General features: G+C 52.3%; 1 protein-coding gene across 1 annotated transcript in view; it reads left to right on the top strand.

The window, feature by feature from the left end:
- Positions 1-1,084: 1,084 nt before the first annotated feature.
- Positions 1,085-18,825, top strand: part of LOC145340632 (alpha-2-macroglobulin-like) — a 25,496-nt gene continuing 7,755 nt past the window's right edge. The window contains exons 1-8 of the mRNA XM_080185100.1: positions 1,085-1,101; positions 5,518-5,683; positions 7,695-7,779; positions 10,450-10,558; positions 11,129-11,243; positions 14,843-14,952; positions 17,148-17,309; positions 17,773-17,991. Of these exons, the coding sequence (XP_080041226.1) occupies positions 5,557-5,683; positions 7,695-7,779; positions 10,450-10,558; positions 11,129-11,243; positions 14,843-14,952; positions 17,148-17,309; positions 17,773-17,991 (927 nt within the window). The 5' untranslated portion in view covers positions 1,085-1,101; positions 5,518-5,556. The remainder of the gene's footprint in view (positions 1,102-5,517; positions 5,684-7,694; positions 7,780-10,449; positions 10,559-11,128; positions 11,244-14,842; positions 14,953-17,147; positions 17,310-17,772; positions 17,992-18,825) is intronic.

Here is an 18,825-nt window from a genome sequence, read left to right as displayed (position 1 = left end):
CCCTGCCCAGTGTCTCCCCCACCCACCCCTCTCCCACCCCCCGCCCCCGATCCCTGCCCAGTGTCTCCCCCACCCACCCCGTCCCCGATCCCTTGCCCAGTGTCTCCCCCACCCACCCCTCTCCCACCCCGCCCCGTCCCCGATCCCTGCCCAGTGTCTCCCCCACCCACCCCTCTCCCACCCCGCCCCGTCCCCGATCCCTGCCCAGTGTCTCCCCCACCCACCCCTCTCCCACCCCGCCCCGTCCCCGATCCCTGCCCAGTGTCTCCCCCACCCACCCCTCTCCCACCCCGCCCCGTCCCCGATCCCTGCCCAGTGTCTCCCTCTCCCACCCCTCTCCCACCCCGCCCCGTCCCCGATCCCTGCCCAGTGTCTCCCTCTCCCACCCCGCCCCGTCCCCGATCCTTGCCCAGTGTCTCCCCCTCCCACCCCGGCCCGACCCCGATCCCTGCCCAGTGTCTCCCCCACCCACCCCTCTCCCACCCCGCCCCGTCCCCGATCCCTGCCCAGTGTGTCTCCCCTCTCCCACCCCGCCCCATCCCCGATCCCTGCCCAGTGTCTCCCCCACCCACCCCTCTCCCACCCCGCCCCATCCCCGATCCCTGCCCAGTGTCTCCCCCACCCACCCCTCTCCCACCCCGGCCCGTCCCCGATCCCTGCCCAGTGTCTCCCCCACCCACCCCTCTCCCACCCCACCCCGTCCCCGATCCCTGCCCAGTGTCTCCCTCTCCCACCCCGGCCCGTCCCCGATCCCTGCCCAGTGTCTCCCCCTCCCACCCCGGCCCGACCCCGATCCCTGCCCAGTGTCTCCCCCACCCACCCCTCTCCCACCCCGCCCCGTCCCCGATCCCTGCCCAGTGTCTCCCCCTCCCACCCCGCCCCGTCCCCGATCCCTGCCCAGTGTCTCCCTCTCCCACCCCGCCCCGTCCCCGATCCCTGCCCAGTGTCTCCCCTCTCCCACCCCGGCCCGACCCCGATCCCTGCCCAGTGTCTCTCCCTCCCCTGTGCTGTGCTGAGTGTGTGTTGTCCGTGAGTTTGGGTGATGACTGATTCTGCTGTTTTCCACTCTCTCTGTTACAGTATCCTCGTGTCACTGTGTGGGTGAGTGCATATCTCCAACTCAAGAACCCAGTGTCAACTCCACTCCAAGCCCAGAGGCAGCTGGATGGGCCCGTGGCTGGAGACACGGGACTGAACCAACTTTGGGGCATCGAGCCTTCCGACCCCGGGCATGAGGGACACGAACCCCCTCAGAGAGAGAGAGAGAGAGAGCGGCTGAGATGGAGAGATGGACGGATGAATGGAGAGATGGACAGATAGATGAAGAGATGGACAGAGAGATGGACAGAGAGATGGACGGAGAGATGGACAGATGAATGGAGTGATGGACAGATAGATGAAGAGACGGACGGAAGGATGGACGGAGAGATGGGCAGATGAATGCAGAGATGGACAGATAGATGACGAGATGGACGGAGGGATGGACGGAGAGATGGACAGATGAATGGAGAGATGGACAGATAGATGAAGAGATGGACAGAGAGATGGACGGATGAATGGAGAGATGGACAGATAGATGAACATAGAACATAGAACATTACAGCGCAGAACAGGCCCTTCGGCCCACGATGTTGCGCCGACCAGTTAAAAAAAAACAACAACAATGACCCACTAACCGAAACCAATCCCTTTTCGTCCATAAACCTATCCACAGATCTCTTAAACGCCCCCCAGACTAGGCGCATTTACAACTGCAGCAGGCAGGGCATTCCAGTCCCTCACCACCCTCTGGGTAAAGAACCTACCCCTGACATCCGTCCTATAACTACCCCGCCTTAATTTAAAGCCATGCCCCCTCGTGCTAGATTTTTCCATCAGAGGAAAAAGGCTATCACTATCCACCCTATCTAAACCTCTAATCATCTTATATGTTTCAATAAGATCCCCTCTTAGCCGCCTTCTTTCCAGTGAAAACAACCCCAAATCCCTCAGCCTCGCCTCATAGGACCTCCCCTCCATACCAGGCAACATCCTGGTAAACCTCCTCTGCACCCTCTCCAAAGCCTCCACGTCCTTCCTGTAATGTGGGGACCAGAACTGCACACAATACTCCAAGTGCGGCCGCACCAGAGTTGTGTACAGTTGCAACATGACGCTGCGACTCCTAAATTCAATCCCCCTACCAATAAACGCCAAGACACCGTATGCCTTCCTAACTACCTTATCTACTTGATTCCCAACTTTCAGGGATCTATGTACACATACACCTAGATCCCTCTGCTCCTCCACACTATTCAAAGTCTTCCCGTTAGCCCTATACTCAACACATCTGTTATTCCTACCAAAGTGAATTACCTCACATTTCTCTGCATTAAACTCCATCCGCCACCTCTCGGCCCAGCTCTGCAACCTGTCTAAGTCTTCCGCAAACTATGACACCCTTCCTCACTATCTACCACACCTCCGACTTTGGTGTCATCAGCAAATTTACTGATCCACCCAACTATACCCTCATCCAGATCATTAATAAAAATCACAAACAGCAGTGGCCCCAACACAGATCCCTGAGGCACACCACTTGTAACCGAACTCCATGATGAATATTTACCGTCAACCACTACCCTCTGTCTCCTATCCGCTAGCCAATTCCTAATCCAGTTCCCTAGATCACCCCCAATCCCAGATGAGGGATTGAGATGGATGGAGGGATGGATGGACAGATGGAGAGATGAATGGAGAGATGGACAGATGGATGGAGGGATGGATGGACAGATGGACAGATGAATGGAGAGATGGACAGATAGATGGAGAGATGGACGGAGAGATGGAAAGATGGACGGATAGATGAAGAGATGGATGGAAGGATGGATGGACAGATGGACAGATGAATGGAGAGATGGACGGATAGATGACGAGATGGATGGAGGGATGGATGGAGAGATGGATGGATGGACACATGACTGGAGAGATGAACGGATAGACGAAGAGATGGACGGAGGGATGGATGGAGAGATGGACGGATGGACAGATGAATGGAGAGATGGACAGATAGATGACGAGATGGACGGAGGGATGGACAGATGAATGCAGAGATGGACGGATAGATGAAGAGACGGACGGAGAGATGGACAGATGTATGGAGAGATGGACAAGTGAATGGAGAGATGGACGGATAGATGAAGAGATGGATGGAGAGATGGACGGATGGTTGGAGAAATGGACGGAGAGATGGGCAGATGAATGCAGAGATGGACAGATAAATGACGAGATGGACAGAGGGATGGACGGAGGGATGGACGGAGAGATGGACAGAGAGATGGGTGCATGGATGGAGAGATTGATGGATGGTTGGAGAGATGGGTGCATGGATGGAGAGATGGACGGATGGAGAGATGGACGGTTGGAGAAGTGGACGGAGAAATGGACGCAGGCTAAGATTTCCCACAATTTCTTCCATTCCGGAACATTCCCAGCAGCGGGCGAACGTAGCAGCAGTTCCCAAGAAAGGAGGGAGGCGGGAATGAGAGGGAATGCTGAGCCGGTTAGACTGACATCAGTCAGACAGGAAAATTGTGGAATCTATCAGGAAGGAGTTGTTACCAATGCATTGGTAACAGCCTGAAGATCATTGATAGACAGAGGGATCTTGGACTTGGAGTCCTTAGCTCCCTGAAAATGCCCGCACCAGCAGGCAAAGTGGTAAAGAAGGCTTACGGTACCTTTATCAGTCGGGGCAAGAATCAGGATGTCACGTTGCAGCTTTGTAAAACTGTGTGGAAGCCTCACTTTAAGAGCATTGCGTTTGATTCTGGTCTCCGCATGACAGGAAGGATGTGGGGGTTTTGGAGAGGGTGGGGAAGAGGTTTACCAGGATGCTGCCTGGATTAGAGAGTCTGAGCGATAAGGAGAGGCAGAATAAACTAGGGTTGTTTTCTAGTGGGGAGGCAGAGGCTGAGGAGAGAGCCGATAGAAGGGTGTACGTGAGGCATTGACAGGGTGAACAGTTGAAGGTTTTTTCCCAGGGCAGAATTGACAATCACAAGGGGGTCCAAGTTCAAGATAAAGGGGTGGGCGGGGGGGAAAGGATCAGTGGAGATGTGCAGGGGAAGTTTCTTTACACAGAGGGTGGTGGGGGGGCCTGAAATGCACTGCCAAGTGAGACAGACACGTTAGTGATATTTCGGACTGACCTGGGTAGACACATGAACAGACAGGGAACAGAGGGATACAGGCAGTTGGTCCAGATAGGACATGATCAGCGCAGGCTTTTGAGGGGTGGGGGTGAAGGGCCTGTTCCTGTGCGGGAACTGTTCTTTGTTCTTTTACTCTTGGATGAGCAGCAGGGATAGACAGTCACAATCTTTTTTCTCAGAGTTGAAATGTCTAATACTTGGGAACGTGCACTCAAGGTGAAAGGGGAAAGTTCAAAGGAGATTTGATTTGATTTGATTTATTATTGTCACGTATTAACGTACAGTGAAAGGTATTGTTTCTTGCGTGCTATACGGACAAAGCATACCATTCATAGAGAAGGAGAGGGTGCAGAATGTAGTGTTACAGTCACAGCGAGGGTGTAGAGAAAGATCAGCTTAATATTAGATTTATTATTGTCACATGTATTAACGCACAATGAAAAGTATTGTTTCTTGTGCACTATACAGACAAAGCATACCGTTCATAGAGAAGGAAAGGAGAGGGTGCAGAATGCAGTGTTACAGTCACAGCGAGGGTGTAGAGAAAGATCAGCTTAATATTTGATTTATTATTGTCACTGGGATATAGTGAAAAGTATTGTTTCTTGCGCGCTATACAGACAAAGCATACTGTTCATAGAGAAGGAAAGGAGAGAGTGCAGAATGTCGTATTACAGTCACAGCGAGGGTGTAGAGAAAGATCAACTTAATATTAGATTTATTATTGTCACGTGTATGAACACACAATGAAAAGTATTGTTTCTTGCGCGCCATACAGACAAAGCATACCGTTCATAGAGAAGGAAAGGAGAGAGTGCAGAATGTCGTATTACAGTCACAGCGAGGGTGTAGAGAAAGATCAACTTAATATTAGATTTATTATTGTCACGTGTATTAACACACAATGAAAAGTATTGTTTCTTGCACGCCATACAGACAAAGCATACCGTTCATAGAGAAGGAAAGGAGAGAGTGCAGAATGGAGTGTACAGAAATTTTTACTGTATCCCAGTACACGTGACAATAATAAATCAAATATTAAGCTGATCTTTCTCTACACCCTCGCTGTGACTGTAACACTACATTCTGCACCCTCTCCTTTCCTTCTCTATGTACGGTATGCTTTGTCTGTATAGCGCGCCAGAAACAATACTTTTTACTGTATCCCAGTACGTGTGACAATAATAAATCAAATCAAAACATGTATATTGCAGCAGAGACAAAGGGGAAGCTTTAGATGTGCTGGCCCCGAGGTTTCTGACTGAAAGTTAAAACCCCCTGCTGGGAACACAGAGACGAAAGACAAGTTCAATGTCTCCGACAGGACCCAAAGGGCAATCGGATTGGACAGTGGAACGATGTGATGCCCAGGAAGGGAATTGTGGATCTCACCTATGAGCTGATGCCGGAACCAATGCAGGGGTTGTATCGGATTGAAGTGCTGAAGAAACAAGGAAAAGTGGAACATTCCTTCAGTGTGCAAGAGTATGGTATGGAGGCTGCTCGCTGTGTAGGGGGCTGGAGGGGGTGTAGGGGGGGCTGGAGGAGGTTACAGAGATAGGGAGGGGGTGTAGGGGGCTGGAGGAGGTTACAGAGATAGGGAGGGGGTGTAGGGGGGGCTGGAGGAGGTTACAGATATAGGGAGGGGGTGTAGGGGGCTGGAGGAGGTTACAGAGATAGGGAGGGGGTGTAGGGGGCTGGAGGAGGTTACAGAGATAGGGAGGGGGTGTAGGGGGGGCTGGAGGAGGTTACAGATATAGGGAGGGGGTGTAGGGGGGCTGGAGGAGGTTACAGAGATAGGGATGGGGTGTAGGGGGCTGGAGGAGGTTACAGATATAGGGAGGGGGTGTAGGGGGCTGGAGGAGGTTACAGAGATAGGGAGGGGGTGTAGGGGGGGCTGGAGGAGGTTACAGATATAGGGAGGGGGTGTAGGGGGGCTGGAGGGGGTTACAGAGATAGGGAGGGGGTGTAGGGGGCTGGAGGAGGTTACAGAGATAGGGAGGGGGTGTAGGGGGGCTGGAGGAGGTTACAGAGATAGGGAGGGGGTGTAGGGGGCTGGAGGGGGTTACAGAGATAGGGAGGGGGTGTAGGGGGGCTGGAGGAGGTTACAGAGATAGGGAGGGGGTGTAGGGGGGGCTGGAGGAGGTTACAGAGATAGGGAGGGGGTGTAGGGGACTGGAGGGGGTTACAGAGATAGGGAGGGGGTGTAGGGGGGCTGGAGGGGGTTACAGAGATAGGGAGGGGGTGTAGGGGGGCTGGAGGAGGTTACAGAGATAGGGAGGGGGTGTGGGGGGCTGGAGGAGGTTACAGAGATAGGGAGGGGGTGTAGGGGGCTGGAGGAGGTTACAGAGATAGGGAGGGGGTGTAGGGGGCTGGAGGAGGTTACAGAGATAGGGAGGGGGTGTAGGGGGCTGGAGGAGGTTACAGAGATAGGGAGGGGGTGTAGGGGGGCTGGAGGAGGTTACAGAGATAGGGAGGGGGTGTAGGGGGCTGGAGGAGGTTACAGAGATAGGGAGGGGGTGTAGGGGGGCTGGAGGGGGTTACAGAGATAGGGAGGGGGTGTAGGGGGCTGGAGGAGGTTACAGAGATAGGGAGGGGGTGTAGGGGGCGCTGGAGGAGGTTACAGAGATAGCGAGGGGGTGTAGGGGGGGCTGGAGGAGGTTACAGAGATAGGGAGGGGGTGTAGGGGGGGCTGGAGGGGGTTACAGAGATAGGGAGGGGGTGTAGTGGGGGCTGGAGGAGGTTACAGAGATAGGGAGGGGGTGTAGGGGGCTGGAGGAGGTTACAGAGATAGGGAGGGGGTGTAGGGGGGCTGGAGGAGGTTACAGAGATAGGGAGGGGGTGTAGGGGGGGCTGGAGGAGGTTACAGAGATAGGGAGGGGGTGTAGGGGGCTGGAGGGGGTTACAGAGATAGGGAGGGGGTGGAGGGGGCTGGAGGGGGTTACAGAGATAGGGAGGGGGTGTGGGGGGCTGGAGGAGGTCACAGAGATAGGGAGGGGGTGTAGGGGCTGGAGGAGGTTACAGAGATAGGGAGGGGGTGTAGGGGGGCTGGAGGAGGTTACAGAGATAGGGAGGGGGTGTAGGGGGGCTGGAGGAGGTTACAGAGATAGGGAGGGGGTGTAGGGGGGCTGGAGGAGGTTACAGAGATAGGGAGGGAGTGTAGGGGGGCTGGAGGGGGTTACAGAGATAGGGAGGGGGTGTAGGGGACTGGAGGAGGTTACAGAGATAGGGAGGGGGTGTAGGGGCTGGAGGAGGTTGCAGAGATAGGGAGGGGGTGTAGGGGGGCTGGAGGGGGTTACAGAGATAGGGAGGAGGTGTAGGGGCTGGAGGAGGTTGCAGAGATAGGGAGGTGTTGATTGAACTGAGGAATCTGGAGAAGTTTGGAACTGAAGGTGATAAACTCAGAGAGAGACACAGGGCGGGTGGTGGATGGACAGAACCCTGTTTCCAGAGGGAAGGAGGAACTCCCATTCTGATAAACTTCTGTTCTTTCTCATTAAGTCTTACCCAAAGCCGAACTCATAGTCAACATGCCAGAAAGAATGTTGATGACGGACCCAGTGATCCACCTTGAAGTCTGTGGAAGGTAAACCCGTGCTGTACCTGTCCTGGGAGTGTTTGATGGGGGGACAGTGTAGAGGGAGCTTTACTCTGTATCTAACCCCGTGCTGTACCTGTCCTGGGAGTGTTTGATGGGGGGACAGTGTAGAGGGAGCTTTACTCTGTATCTAACCCCGTGCTGTACCTGTCCTGGGAGTGTTTGATGGGGGGGACAGTGTAGAGGGAGCTTTACTCTGTATCTAACCCCGTGCTGTACCTGTCCTGGGAGTGTTTGATGGGGGACAGTGTAGAGGGAGCTTTACTCTGTATCTAACCCCGTGCTGTACCTGTCCTGGGAGTGTTTGATGGGGACAGTGTAGAGGGAGCTTTACTCTGTATCTAACCCCGTGCTGTACCTGTCCTGGGAGTGTTTGATGGGGACAGTGTAGAGGGAGCTTTACTCTGTATCTAACCCCGTGCTGTACCTGTCCTGGGAGTGTTTGATGGGGGGGACAGTGTAGAGGGAGCTTTACTCTGTATCTAACCCCGTGCTGTCCCTGTCCTGGGAGTGTTTGATGGGGGGACAGTGTAGAGAGAGCTTTACTCTGTATCTAACCCCGTGCTGTCCCTGTCCTGGGAGTGTTTGATGGGGGGACAGTGTAGAGGGAGCTTTACTCTGTATCTAACCCCGTGCTGTACCTGTCCTGGGAGTGTTTGATGGGGACAGTGTAGAGAGAGCTTTACTCTGTATCTAACCCCGTGCTGTACCTGTCCTGGGAGTGTTTGATGGGGGGACAGTGTAGAGGGAGCTTTACTCTGTATCTAACCCCGTGCTGTACCTGTCCTGGGAGTGTTTGATGGGGGGACAGTGTAGAGGGGGCTTTACTCTGTATCTAACCCCGTGCTGTACTTGTCCTGGGAGTGTTTGATGGGGGGGACAGTGTAGAGGGAGTTTTACTCTGTATCTAACCCCGTGCTGTCCCTGTCCTGGGAGTGTTTGATGGGGGGACAGTGTAGAGGGAGCTTTACTCTGTATCTAACCCCGTGCTGTCCCTGTCCTGGGAGTGTTTGATGGGGGGACAGTGTAGAGGGAGTTTTACTCTGTATCTTACCCCGTGCTGTCCCTGTCCTGGGAGTTTTTGATGGGGGGACAGTGTAGAGGGAGCTTTACTCTGTATCTAACCCCATGCTGTACCTATCCTGGGAGTGTTTGATGGGGGACAGTGTAGAGGGAGCTTTACTCTGTATCTAACCCCGTGCTGTACCTGTCCTGGGAGTGTTTCATGGGGGGACAGTGTAGAGGGAGCTTTACTCTGTATCTAACCCCGTGCTGTACCTATCCTGGGAGTGTTTGATGGGGGACAGTGTAGAGGGAGCTTTACTCTGTATCTAACCCCGTGCTGTACCTGTCCTGGGAGTGTTTGATGGGGGACAGTGTAGAGGGAGCTTTACTCTGTATCTAACCCCGTGCTGTACCTGTCCTGGGAGTGTTTGATGGGGGGGACAGTGTAGAGGGAGCTTTACTCTATATCTAACCCCGTGCTGTACTTGTCCTGGGAGTGTTTGATCGGGGGGACAGTGTAGAGGGAGTTTTACTCTGTATCTAACCCCGTGCTGTCCCTGTCCTGGGAGTGTTTGATGGGGGGACAGTGTAGAGGGAGCTTTACTCTGTATCTAACCCCGTGCTGTCCCTGTCCTGGGAGTGTTTGATGGGGGGACAGTGTAGAGGGAGTTTTACTCTGTATCTTACCCCGTGCTGTCCCTGTCCTGGGAGTTTTTGATGGGGGGACAGTGTAGAGGGAGCTTTACTCTGTATCTAACCCCATGCTGTACCTATCCTGGGAGTGTTTGATGGGGGACAGTGTAGAGGGAGCTTTACTCTGTATCTAACCCCGTGCTGTACCTGTCCTGGGAGTGTTTCATGGGGGGACAGTGTAGAGGGAGCTTTACTCTGTATCTAACCCCGTGCTGTACCTATCCTGGGAGTGTTTGATGGGGGACAGTGTAGAGGGAGCTTTACTCTGTATCTAACCCCGTGCTGTACCTGTCCTGGGAGTGTTTGATGGGGGGACAGTGTAGAGGGAGCTTTACTCTGTATCTAACCCCGTGCTGTACCTGTCCTGGGAGTGTTTGATGGCGGGGGACAGTGTAGAGGGAGCTTTACTCTGGATCTAACCCCGTGCTGTACCTGTCCTGGGAGTGTTTGATGGGGGGGACAGTGTAGAGGGAGCTTTACTCTGTATCTAACCCCGTGCTGTACCTGTCCTGGGAGTGTTTGATGGGGGACAGTGTAGAGGGAGCTTTACTCTGTATCTAACCCCGTGCTGTACCAGTCCTGGGAGTGTTTGATGGGGGGGACAGTGTAGAGGGGGATTTACTCTGTATCTAACCCCGTGCTGTACCTGTCCTGGGAGTGTTTGATGGGGACAGTGTAGAGAGAGCTTTACTCTGTATCTAACCCCGTGCTGTACCTGTCCTGGGAGTGTTTGATGGGGGGGACAGTGTAGAGGGAGCTTTACTCTGTATCTAACCCCGTGCTGTACCTGTCCTGGGAGTGTTTGATGGGGGACAGTGTAGACGGAGCTTTACTCTGTATCTAACCCCGTGCTGTACCTGTCCTGGGAGTGTTTGATGGGGGGGACAGTGTAGAGGGAGTTTTACTCTGTATCTAACCCTGTTTGTTTGCTCTGTGTGTGACAAGTGGAATATTTTACAGATACACCTATGGGAAGCCAGTGCAGGGAACTGTCAATGGAACCGTTTGTTTACAGTCGTATGGGTATTATTATGTGACCGTGAAGCATTGTGAGAACGTGCTTGGTAAGGTGAGAGCTGTCAGCGGATCGGTGCTGAGGGAGTGCCGCACTGTCAGAGGGTCAGTGCTGAGGGAGTGCCGCACTGTCAGAGGGTCAGTGCTGAGGGAGTGCCGCACTGTCAGAGGGTCAGTGCTGAGGGAGTGCCGCACTGTCAGAGGGTCAGTGCTGAGGGAGTGCCGCACTGTCAGAGGGTCAGTGCTGAGGGAGTGCCGCACTGTCAGAGGGTCAGTGCTGAGGGAGTGCCGCACTGTCAGAGGGTCAGTGCTGAGGGAGTGCCGCACTGTCAGAGGGTCAGTGCTGAGGGAGCGCCGCACTGTCAGAGGGTCAGTGCTGAGGGAGTGCCGCACTGTCAGAGGGTCAGTGCTGAGGGGGTGCTGCACTGTCAGAGGGTCAGTGCTGAGGGAGTGCCGCAGGGTCAGCCCTGACCTGTGTGAGGTGTGATGACGTGCGTACCCTCTTGTTGGGTGTTTGGGAGAATGAGGGGGAAATCCTTGTCTGCAGCCTGTTGGTGTTTGACCCCTTTCACTCACACGTGCTCTCTGTATTCCTCCCCCCATCCCAAACTGCTCCCCCTCGAAGACTGACATCAATGGCTGCCTGGTCACTGATCTCTCCACTGAACCATACAAGCTCGTCGAGCGTCGATTCACTGACAGACTCCAAGGGCACTTCGTTATGGAGGAGGAGGGGACAGGTTAGTGTACAGATCCCAGTTTCTCTCCTCAGCCTCGGCCCCCACCACCCCCCCTCCCGTCCATCAACAAGCGAATTCCGATCAGCGCTGGACCCTGCAGGCCCTTTGGCCCTTCCAACCCTGTACTGGCCCATGCTGCCCCCTCGACTGGACTAAACCCCCCCCCCCCTCCCCTTCCGGGGACCATATCCCTCTATTCCCGTCCTATTCATGGATTTGTCCAGACGCCCCCCTTAAAACTCACTCCCGTCTCTGCTCCCACTCCCGGCAGTGAGTTCTCACCACCCTCTGTGTAAAAAATCTGTATCTCCTTTAAACCTTGTCCCTCGCCCCTTAAACCTGTGCCCCCCCGCGTAATTGACTCTTCCACCCTGGGGGGAAAAAGCTTCTGACTCTCCACTCTGTCCCTCGTCATCTTGTCGACTTCTATCAGGGTCTCCCCCTCAACCTCCAGAGAGAACAAACCAAGTTTCTCCAACCTCTCCTCAGAGCTAATGCCCTCCGTACCAGGGGCAACAGGACGGTCGTTCTTATCTCTACCCCCTCACAACTCCTGGGGATTCAGTTTCCATTCCGGTCCGGCTTGGGGTCACTTGATTGGTTACCTGTAAAGACTCGCATTCCAGCCATTATTTTGTAAATTGAGTTTGTGCCTCTGTGTGCTCTGTTTGTGATAAATGCGAGGTGATGTATTTTGGACGAACTAATGTAAGGGGGGAGCTATACAATAAATGGCAGAACCATCAGGAGTATAGAGACACAGAGGGACCTGGGGGTGCAAGTCCACAGATCCTTAATGGTGGCAGCAGAGGTGGAGAAGGTGGTGAAGAAGGCACATGGCGTGCTTGCCTTTATAGGACGGGGTATAGAGTATAAAAGCTGGAGTCTGATGTTACAGCTGTATAGAACGTTGGTTAGGCCACATTTGGAATACTGCCTCCAGTTCTGGTCGCCCACACTACCAGAAGGACGTGGAGGCTTTGGAGAGAGTACACAGGAGGTTTACCAGGACGTTGCCCTGGTCTTAGCGATGAGGAGAGATTGGGTAAACTGGGGTTGTTCTCCCTGGAAAGACGGAGAATGAGGGGAGACCTAATAGAGGTGTATAAGATTATGAAGGGTATAGATCGGGTGAACAGAGGGAAGCTTTTTCCCAGGTTGGAGGTGATGAACACGAGGGGTCGCAGGTTCAAGGTGAGGGGGGTGAGGTATAACTCAGATATCAGAGGGATGTATTTTACACAGAGGGTGGTGGGGGCCTGGAATGCGCTGCCAAGCAGGGTGGTGGAGGCGGACACGCTGGGATCGTTTAAGAATGACCTGGATAGTCACATGAACAGACTGGGAATGGAGGGATACAAACGGATGGTCTAGTCGGACCAATGAGCGGGGCAGGATTGGAGGGGCTGAAGGGCCTGTTTCCTGTAGTGTTCTCTGTTCTTTGTTCTTTTGAACACAATTCCCACTCACCTGATGAAGGGGCAGTGATCCAAAAGCTCGCGCTGCTAACTAAAACTGTTGGACTTTAACCTGGTGTTGGGAAACGTCTCACTGGGGTGCACTGGGCCCTGCTAAATTCTCCCTCAGTGTAAGCCGAACAGGCGCCGGAGTGTGGGGACCAGGGGATTTTCACAGTAACTTCATCGCAGTATCAGGGACCCGGGTTCCATTCCCCGCAGCACAGCGGGTTAGCGCTGCTGTCTCACAGGGACCCGGGTTCCATTCCCCGCAGCACAGCGGGTTAGCACTGCTGTCTCACAGGGACCCGGGTTCCATTCCCCGCAGCACAGCGGGTTAGCACTGCTGTCTTACAGGGACCCGGGTTCCATTCCCCACAGCACAGCGGGTTAGCACTGCTGTCTCACAGGGACCCGGGTTCCATTCCCCGCAGCACAGCGGGTTAGCACTGCTGTCTCACAGGGACCCGGGTTCCATTCCCCGCAGCACAGCGGGTTAGCACCGCTGTCTCACAGGGACCCGGGTTCCATTCCCCACAGCACAGTGGGTTAGCACTGCTGTCTCACAGGGACCCGGGTTCCATTCCCCGCAGCACAGCAGGTTAGCACTGCTGTCTCACAGGGACCCGGGTTCCATTCCCCGCAGCACAGCGGGTTAGCACTGCTGTCTCACAGGGACCCGGGTTCCATTCCCCACAGCACAGTGGGTTAGCTCCGCTGTCTCACAGGGACCCGGGTTCCATTCCCCGCAGCACAGTGGGTTAGCACTGATGTCTCACAGGGACCCGGGTTCCATTCCCTGGAGCTTGGGTCACTGTCTCTGTCACATTCTCCCCCGTGTCTGCGTGGGTTTCATCCGGGTACTCCAATTTTCTCCCACAGTCCGAAAGATGTGCGGGTTAGAGTGCATTGGCCGTGCTAAATTCTCCCTCAGACAGGTGTGTGAGGTATTGCACTTTGGAAGGACAAACCAAAGTAGAACGTACAGGGTAAATGGTAGGACTCTGAAGAGTGCAGTAGAACAGAGGGATCTGGGAATACAGGTACAGAATTCCCTAAAAGTGGTGTCACAGGTGGATAGGGTGGGAAAGAGTGCTTTTGGTACATTGGCCTTTATAAATTGGAGTATCGAGTATAAAAGTTGGAGTGTTATGGTGAGGTTGTATAAGGCATTGGAGAGGCTGAATTTAGAGCATTGTGGACAGTTTTGGTCACCTCGTTACAGGAAGGATGTAAATAAGGTTGAAAGAGTGCAGAGAAGGTTGACAAGGATGTTGCCGGGACTTGAGAAGCTGAGTTACAGAGAGAGAGATTGAATAGGTTAGGACTTTATTCCCTGGAGAATGAGGGGAGATTTGATAGAGGTGCATAAGATGAGATTGGTAAAGATAGAGTGAATGCAAGCAGGCTTTTTCCACTGGGGCTAGAGGGGAGAAAAAACAGAGGGCATGGGTTAAGGGTGAAGGGGAAAAAGTTTAACGGGAATATTGGGGGGGGGCTTCTTCACACAGAGAGCGGTGGGAGTGTGGAATGAGCTGCCGGATAAATGCAGGATCACTTTTAACATTTAAGACAATCTCGGACGGGTTCATGGATGAGAGGGGTGTGGAGGGATATGGTCCAAGTGCAGGGTCAGTGGGACTAGGCAGAAAAATGGTTGGGCACAGACAAGACGGGCCGATAGGCCTGTTTCTGAGCTGTCATTTCCTATGGTTCTAGTGTCGGGGGACTAGTTTGGGGAACTGCATGGGGTTCTGGGGATAGGGCCTGGGTGGGATTGTGGTCAGTACAGACTCGATGGGCTGAAAGGCCTCCTTCTGCACTGGAGAATGGAATGATTCTGTCAGTGTCCCATCAGTTTGTAGACCTCGATGAGGCCTCCCCTCAGCCTCACTCTTCCCAGTTTATCTGACCTCTCCTGGCAGGCTGAAGAAGATCGAGGAAACTAATATTTGTGGCGAAATTAAACTTGACCCTAACCCACCTCGGCCTGACCCCCTAAATCCTCACCCTAAAACTGGCCCCTGACTCAAATACAAAACCCCATCAGGATGGTGCTGAGACTGGGGCCATACCCCCAGAGGTAAATCTAAACCTCAGCCATACACGGTGCTGATATAACAGGCTGACTTTCATCGGCAGGTATACACCTCAGTGGTTTCGGCGAAACCAGCGTCAACCCAGAAATCACAAAGATAACATTCGAAGAAGCGGAGGATTACTACAAGAAAGGTCTCCCGTACAGTGGGCAGGTACACTTCATTAAAGTCTCTCACACAGAGACACACACACACACACACACACAGACACAGACACACACATACACACACAGTGTAATATATACAGGGTTAAACTCTCTCCCTCACACAGAGGCACACACACACTCACACACACAGACACAGACACTGTGTAATATATACAGGGTTAAACTCTCCCACACACACAGTAATATATACAGGGTTAAACTCTCCCACACACACAGTAATATATACAGGGTTAAATTCTCCCACACACACAGTAATATATACAGGGTTAAACTCTCCCACACACACAGTAATATATACAGGGTTAAATTCTCCCACACACACAGTAATATATACAGGGTTAAATTCTCCCACACACACACAGTAATATATACAGGGTTAAATTCTCCCACACACACACAGTAATATATACAGGGTTAAACTCTCCCACACACACAGTAATATATACAGGGTTAAATTCTCCCACACACACAGTAATATATACAGGGTTAAATTCTCCCACACACACAGTAATATATACAGGGTTAAACTCTCCCACACACACAGTAATATATACAGGGTTAAATTCTCTCACACACACAGTAATATATACAGGGTTAAACTCTCCCACACACACAGTAATATATACAGGGTTAAATTCTCTCACACACACAGTAATATATACAGGGTTAAATTCTCCCACACACACAGTAATATATACAGGGTTAAATTCTCTCACACACACAGTAATATATACAGGGTTAAATTCTCTCACACACACAGTAATATATACAGGGTTAAATTCTCCCACACACACAGTAATATATACAGGGTTAAATTCTCTCACACACACAGTAATATATACAGGGTTAAACTCTCCCCCACACACAGTAATATATACAGGGTTAAACTCTCCCACACACACAGTAATATATACAGGGTTAAATTCTCTCACACACACAGTAATATATACAGGGTTAAATTCTCTCACACACACAGTAATATATACAGGGTTAAATTCTCCCACACACACAGTAATATATACAGGGTTAAATTCTCCCACACACACAGTAATATATACAGGGTTAAACTCTCCCACACACACAGTAATATATACAGGGTTAAACTCTCCCACACACACAGTAATATATACAGGGTTAAACTCTCCCACACACACAGTAATATATACAGGGTTAAACTCTCCCACACACAGTAATATATACAGAGTTAAACTCTCCCACACACACAGTAATATATACAGGGTTAAATTCTCTCACACACACAGTAATATATACAGGGTTAAACTCCCCCACACACACAGTAATATATACAGGGTTAAATTCTCTCACACACACAGTAATATATACAGGGTTAAACTCCCCCACACACACAGTAATATATACAGGGTTAAATTCTCCCACACACACAGTAATATATACAGGGTTAAACTCCCCCACACACACAGTAATATATACAGGGTTAAACTCTCCCACACACACAGTAATATATACAGGGTTAAATTCTCTCACACACACAGTAATATATACAGGGTTAAATTCTCCCACACACACAGTAATATATACAGGGTTAAATTCTCTCACACACACAGTAATATATACAGGGTTAAATTCTCTCACACACACAGTAATATATACAGGGTTAAACTCTCCCCCACACACACAGTAATATATACAGGGTTAAACTCTCCCCCACACACACAGTAATAGATACAGAGTTAAACTCTCCCACACACACAGTAATATATACAGGGTTAAACTCTCCCACACACACAGTAATAGATACAGGGTTAAACTCTCCCTCACACACAGTAATATATACAGGGTTAAACTCTCCCACACACAGTGTAATATATACAGGGTTAAACTCTCCCACACACACAGTAATATATACAGGGTTAAACTCTCCCACACACACAGTAATATATACAGGGTTAAACTCCCCCACACACACAGTAATATATACAGGGTTAAACTCTCCCACACACACAGTAATATATACAGGGTTAAACTCTCCCACACACACAGTAATATATACAGGGTTAAACTCTCCCACACACACAGTGTAATATATACAGGGTTAAACTCTCCCACACACACACTCACACACACACACACACTGTTTAATATATCCAGGGTTAAATGATTCTGATGAATTGAGAATAATCTGTCTCTCACACTGTACAGGTCCGAATGCAATATTCCACCGGTGCTCCCGTCCGCAACGCCTCCATCTTCCTGTTCTGTAGTCTGGAAGTTGGCGCGAAGAAGCTGGTGACGGATGAGAATGGGTTGGCATCGTTCTCCCTGGATACAGCCAGCTGGGGCTCTCTGCCTGTCTCCTTAACTGTGAGTCAAGGGAGTGATTTGTACCAGTCCCGCCCTCCGCCACGGTGGGGGGTGGGGGGAGTGGGGGGAGGGGGGAGGGGGCAGACCGCGCAAGGGGAGCTCTGTTAACCTCAGGGGGGGTCCCCGTTCCGGGGTTCGAGCAAGGCAGCGAGACTGGCTGGTGTTACCAGTCGGACAGGGGGGATCACTGCGCCCAGACTTGGTGAACAAGGCTGGGGCATTGGGCCAACTGCCTTGGGGTGAGAGGGGGTTTGTTGCAGGCACTGGGGACAAAGTGGGGGTTGAGGGGGTGGGGGTCTGGTCAGGGTGTGCAGGACTGAGTGTGGAACGGCAGGGGGTGGGGAGGTGGTGAGATTCTGCCTTGTTGGACGGCACAAGTGCTTCAGGAAGGTGGGGGGAGTTGAGTACAGTATCGTGGATGTGTTTGACCCGTTGCTCCCTCCCCCTTCTCCTCTCTTTCCAGGCCATCTATCAGGGTGGTTACCGCTTTCGATCCAATCTCCCCCACCACAATTCCGGCTATCATCTGGTCAAACCCTTCTACTCCAGGTCTGGCAGCTTCCTCTCCATCCAGAATCACCATCGGAAGCTACCCTGTGACTCGCAGCTGGACGTAAAGATCCATTACACCGTCACCTGTCCCACGGTCCAGGAAAAGGCCAGCCTGACTGTCTTCTACCTGGTGAGAACAGAAACGTGGAAGATGGGAGCAATAAGATAAACTAAACTCCATCTGTATGAATAAACTCCTTCCCCTGGCCGTGAATTCCACGCTGGGTCAAGAAATGTCTCCTCATCTCCGTCCTAAATGGTCTATCCTCAGACTGTGACCCCCCCACCGGGTTCTGGACTCCCCCCCCCACCATCGGGAACACCCTCCCTGCATTTACCCTCTTCCAGTCCTGTTAGAATTTTATAAGAACATAAGAACTAGGAGCAGGAGTGGGCCATCTGGCCCTTCGAGCCTGCCCCGCCATTCAATAAGATCATGGCTGATCTGGATAAATCTCTACGAGATCCCCCACCACTCTCTGAACTCCAGAGAAAACAATCCCAACCTGGTCACTCTCTCCTCAGTCCCCGGGGATTAAACCCTTCACTGCGACTCCCTCCAGGGCAGGACCATCCTTCCTCAGAGTGGGAGACCCAAACCGTACCCAGTCCTCTCGGCGTGGCCTCACCAAGGCCCCTGGATAATTGGGACAACGCACCCCTCTGCTCCTGTACTCCAAACCTCTGGCAGTGAAGGCCAGAATACCATTTACCTTCTTTACCCACCCCTCCACCCCGCTGCGCCTACACACTCACCTTCAGAGACTGGTGTACCCAGCTCTCCCGCTGCACACTCCCCCTCTCCCAGCGTACAGCCGATCAGAGAGGAATCTGCATCCTCGTTTTTTGCTTCCACAGTGAGTGACATCACACTTATCCAAATATCTGTTATTTGTCATTTATAGGAATGATTTGGATGACAATATCGGGGGCACGGTTAGTGAGTTTGCAGATGACACCAAGA

Source organism: Carcharhinus amblyrhynchos, unplaced genomic scaffold (genome assembly GCF_965287045.1).
Source record: "Carcharhinus amblyrhynchos unplaced genomic scaffold, sCarAmb.v2.hapA chromosome_1223, whole genome shotgun sequence".
In the NCBI taxonomy this organism is placed as follows: Eukaryota; Metazoa; Chordata; class Chondrichthyes; order Carcharhiniformes; family Carcharhinidae; genus Carcharhinus; species Carcharhinus amblyrhynchos.
This window is presented reverse-complemented; position numbering and strand designations above follow the sequence as displayed.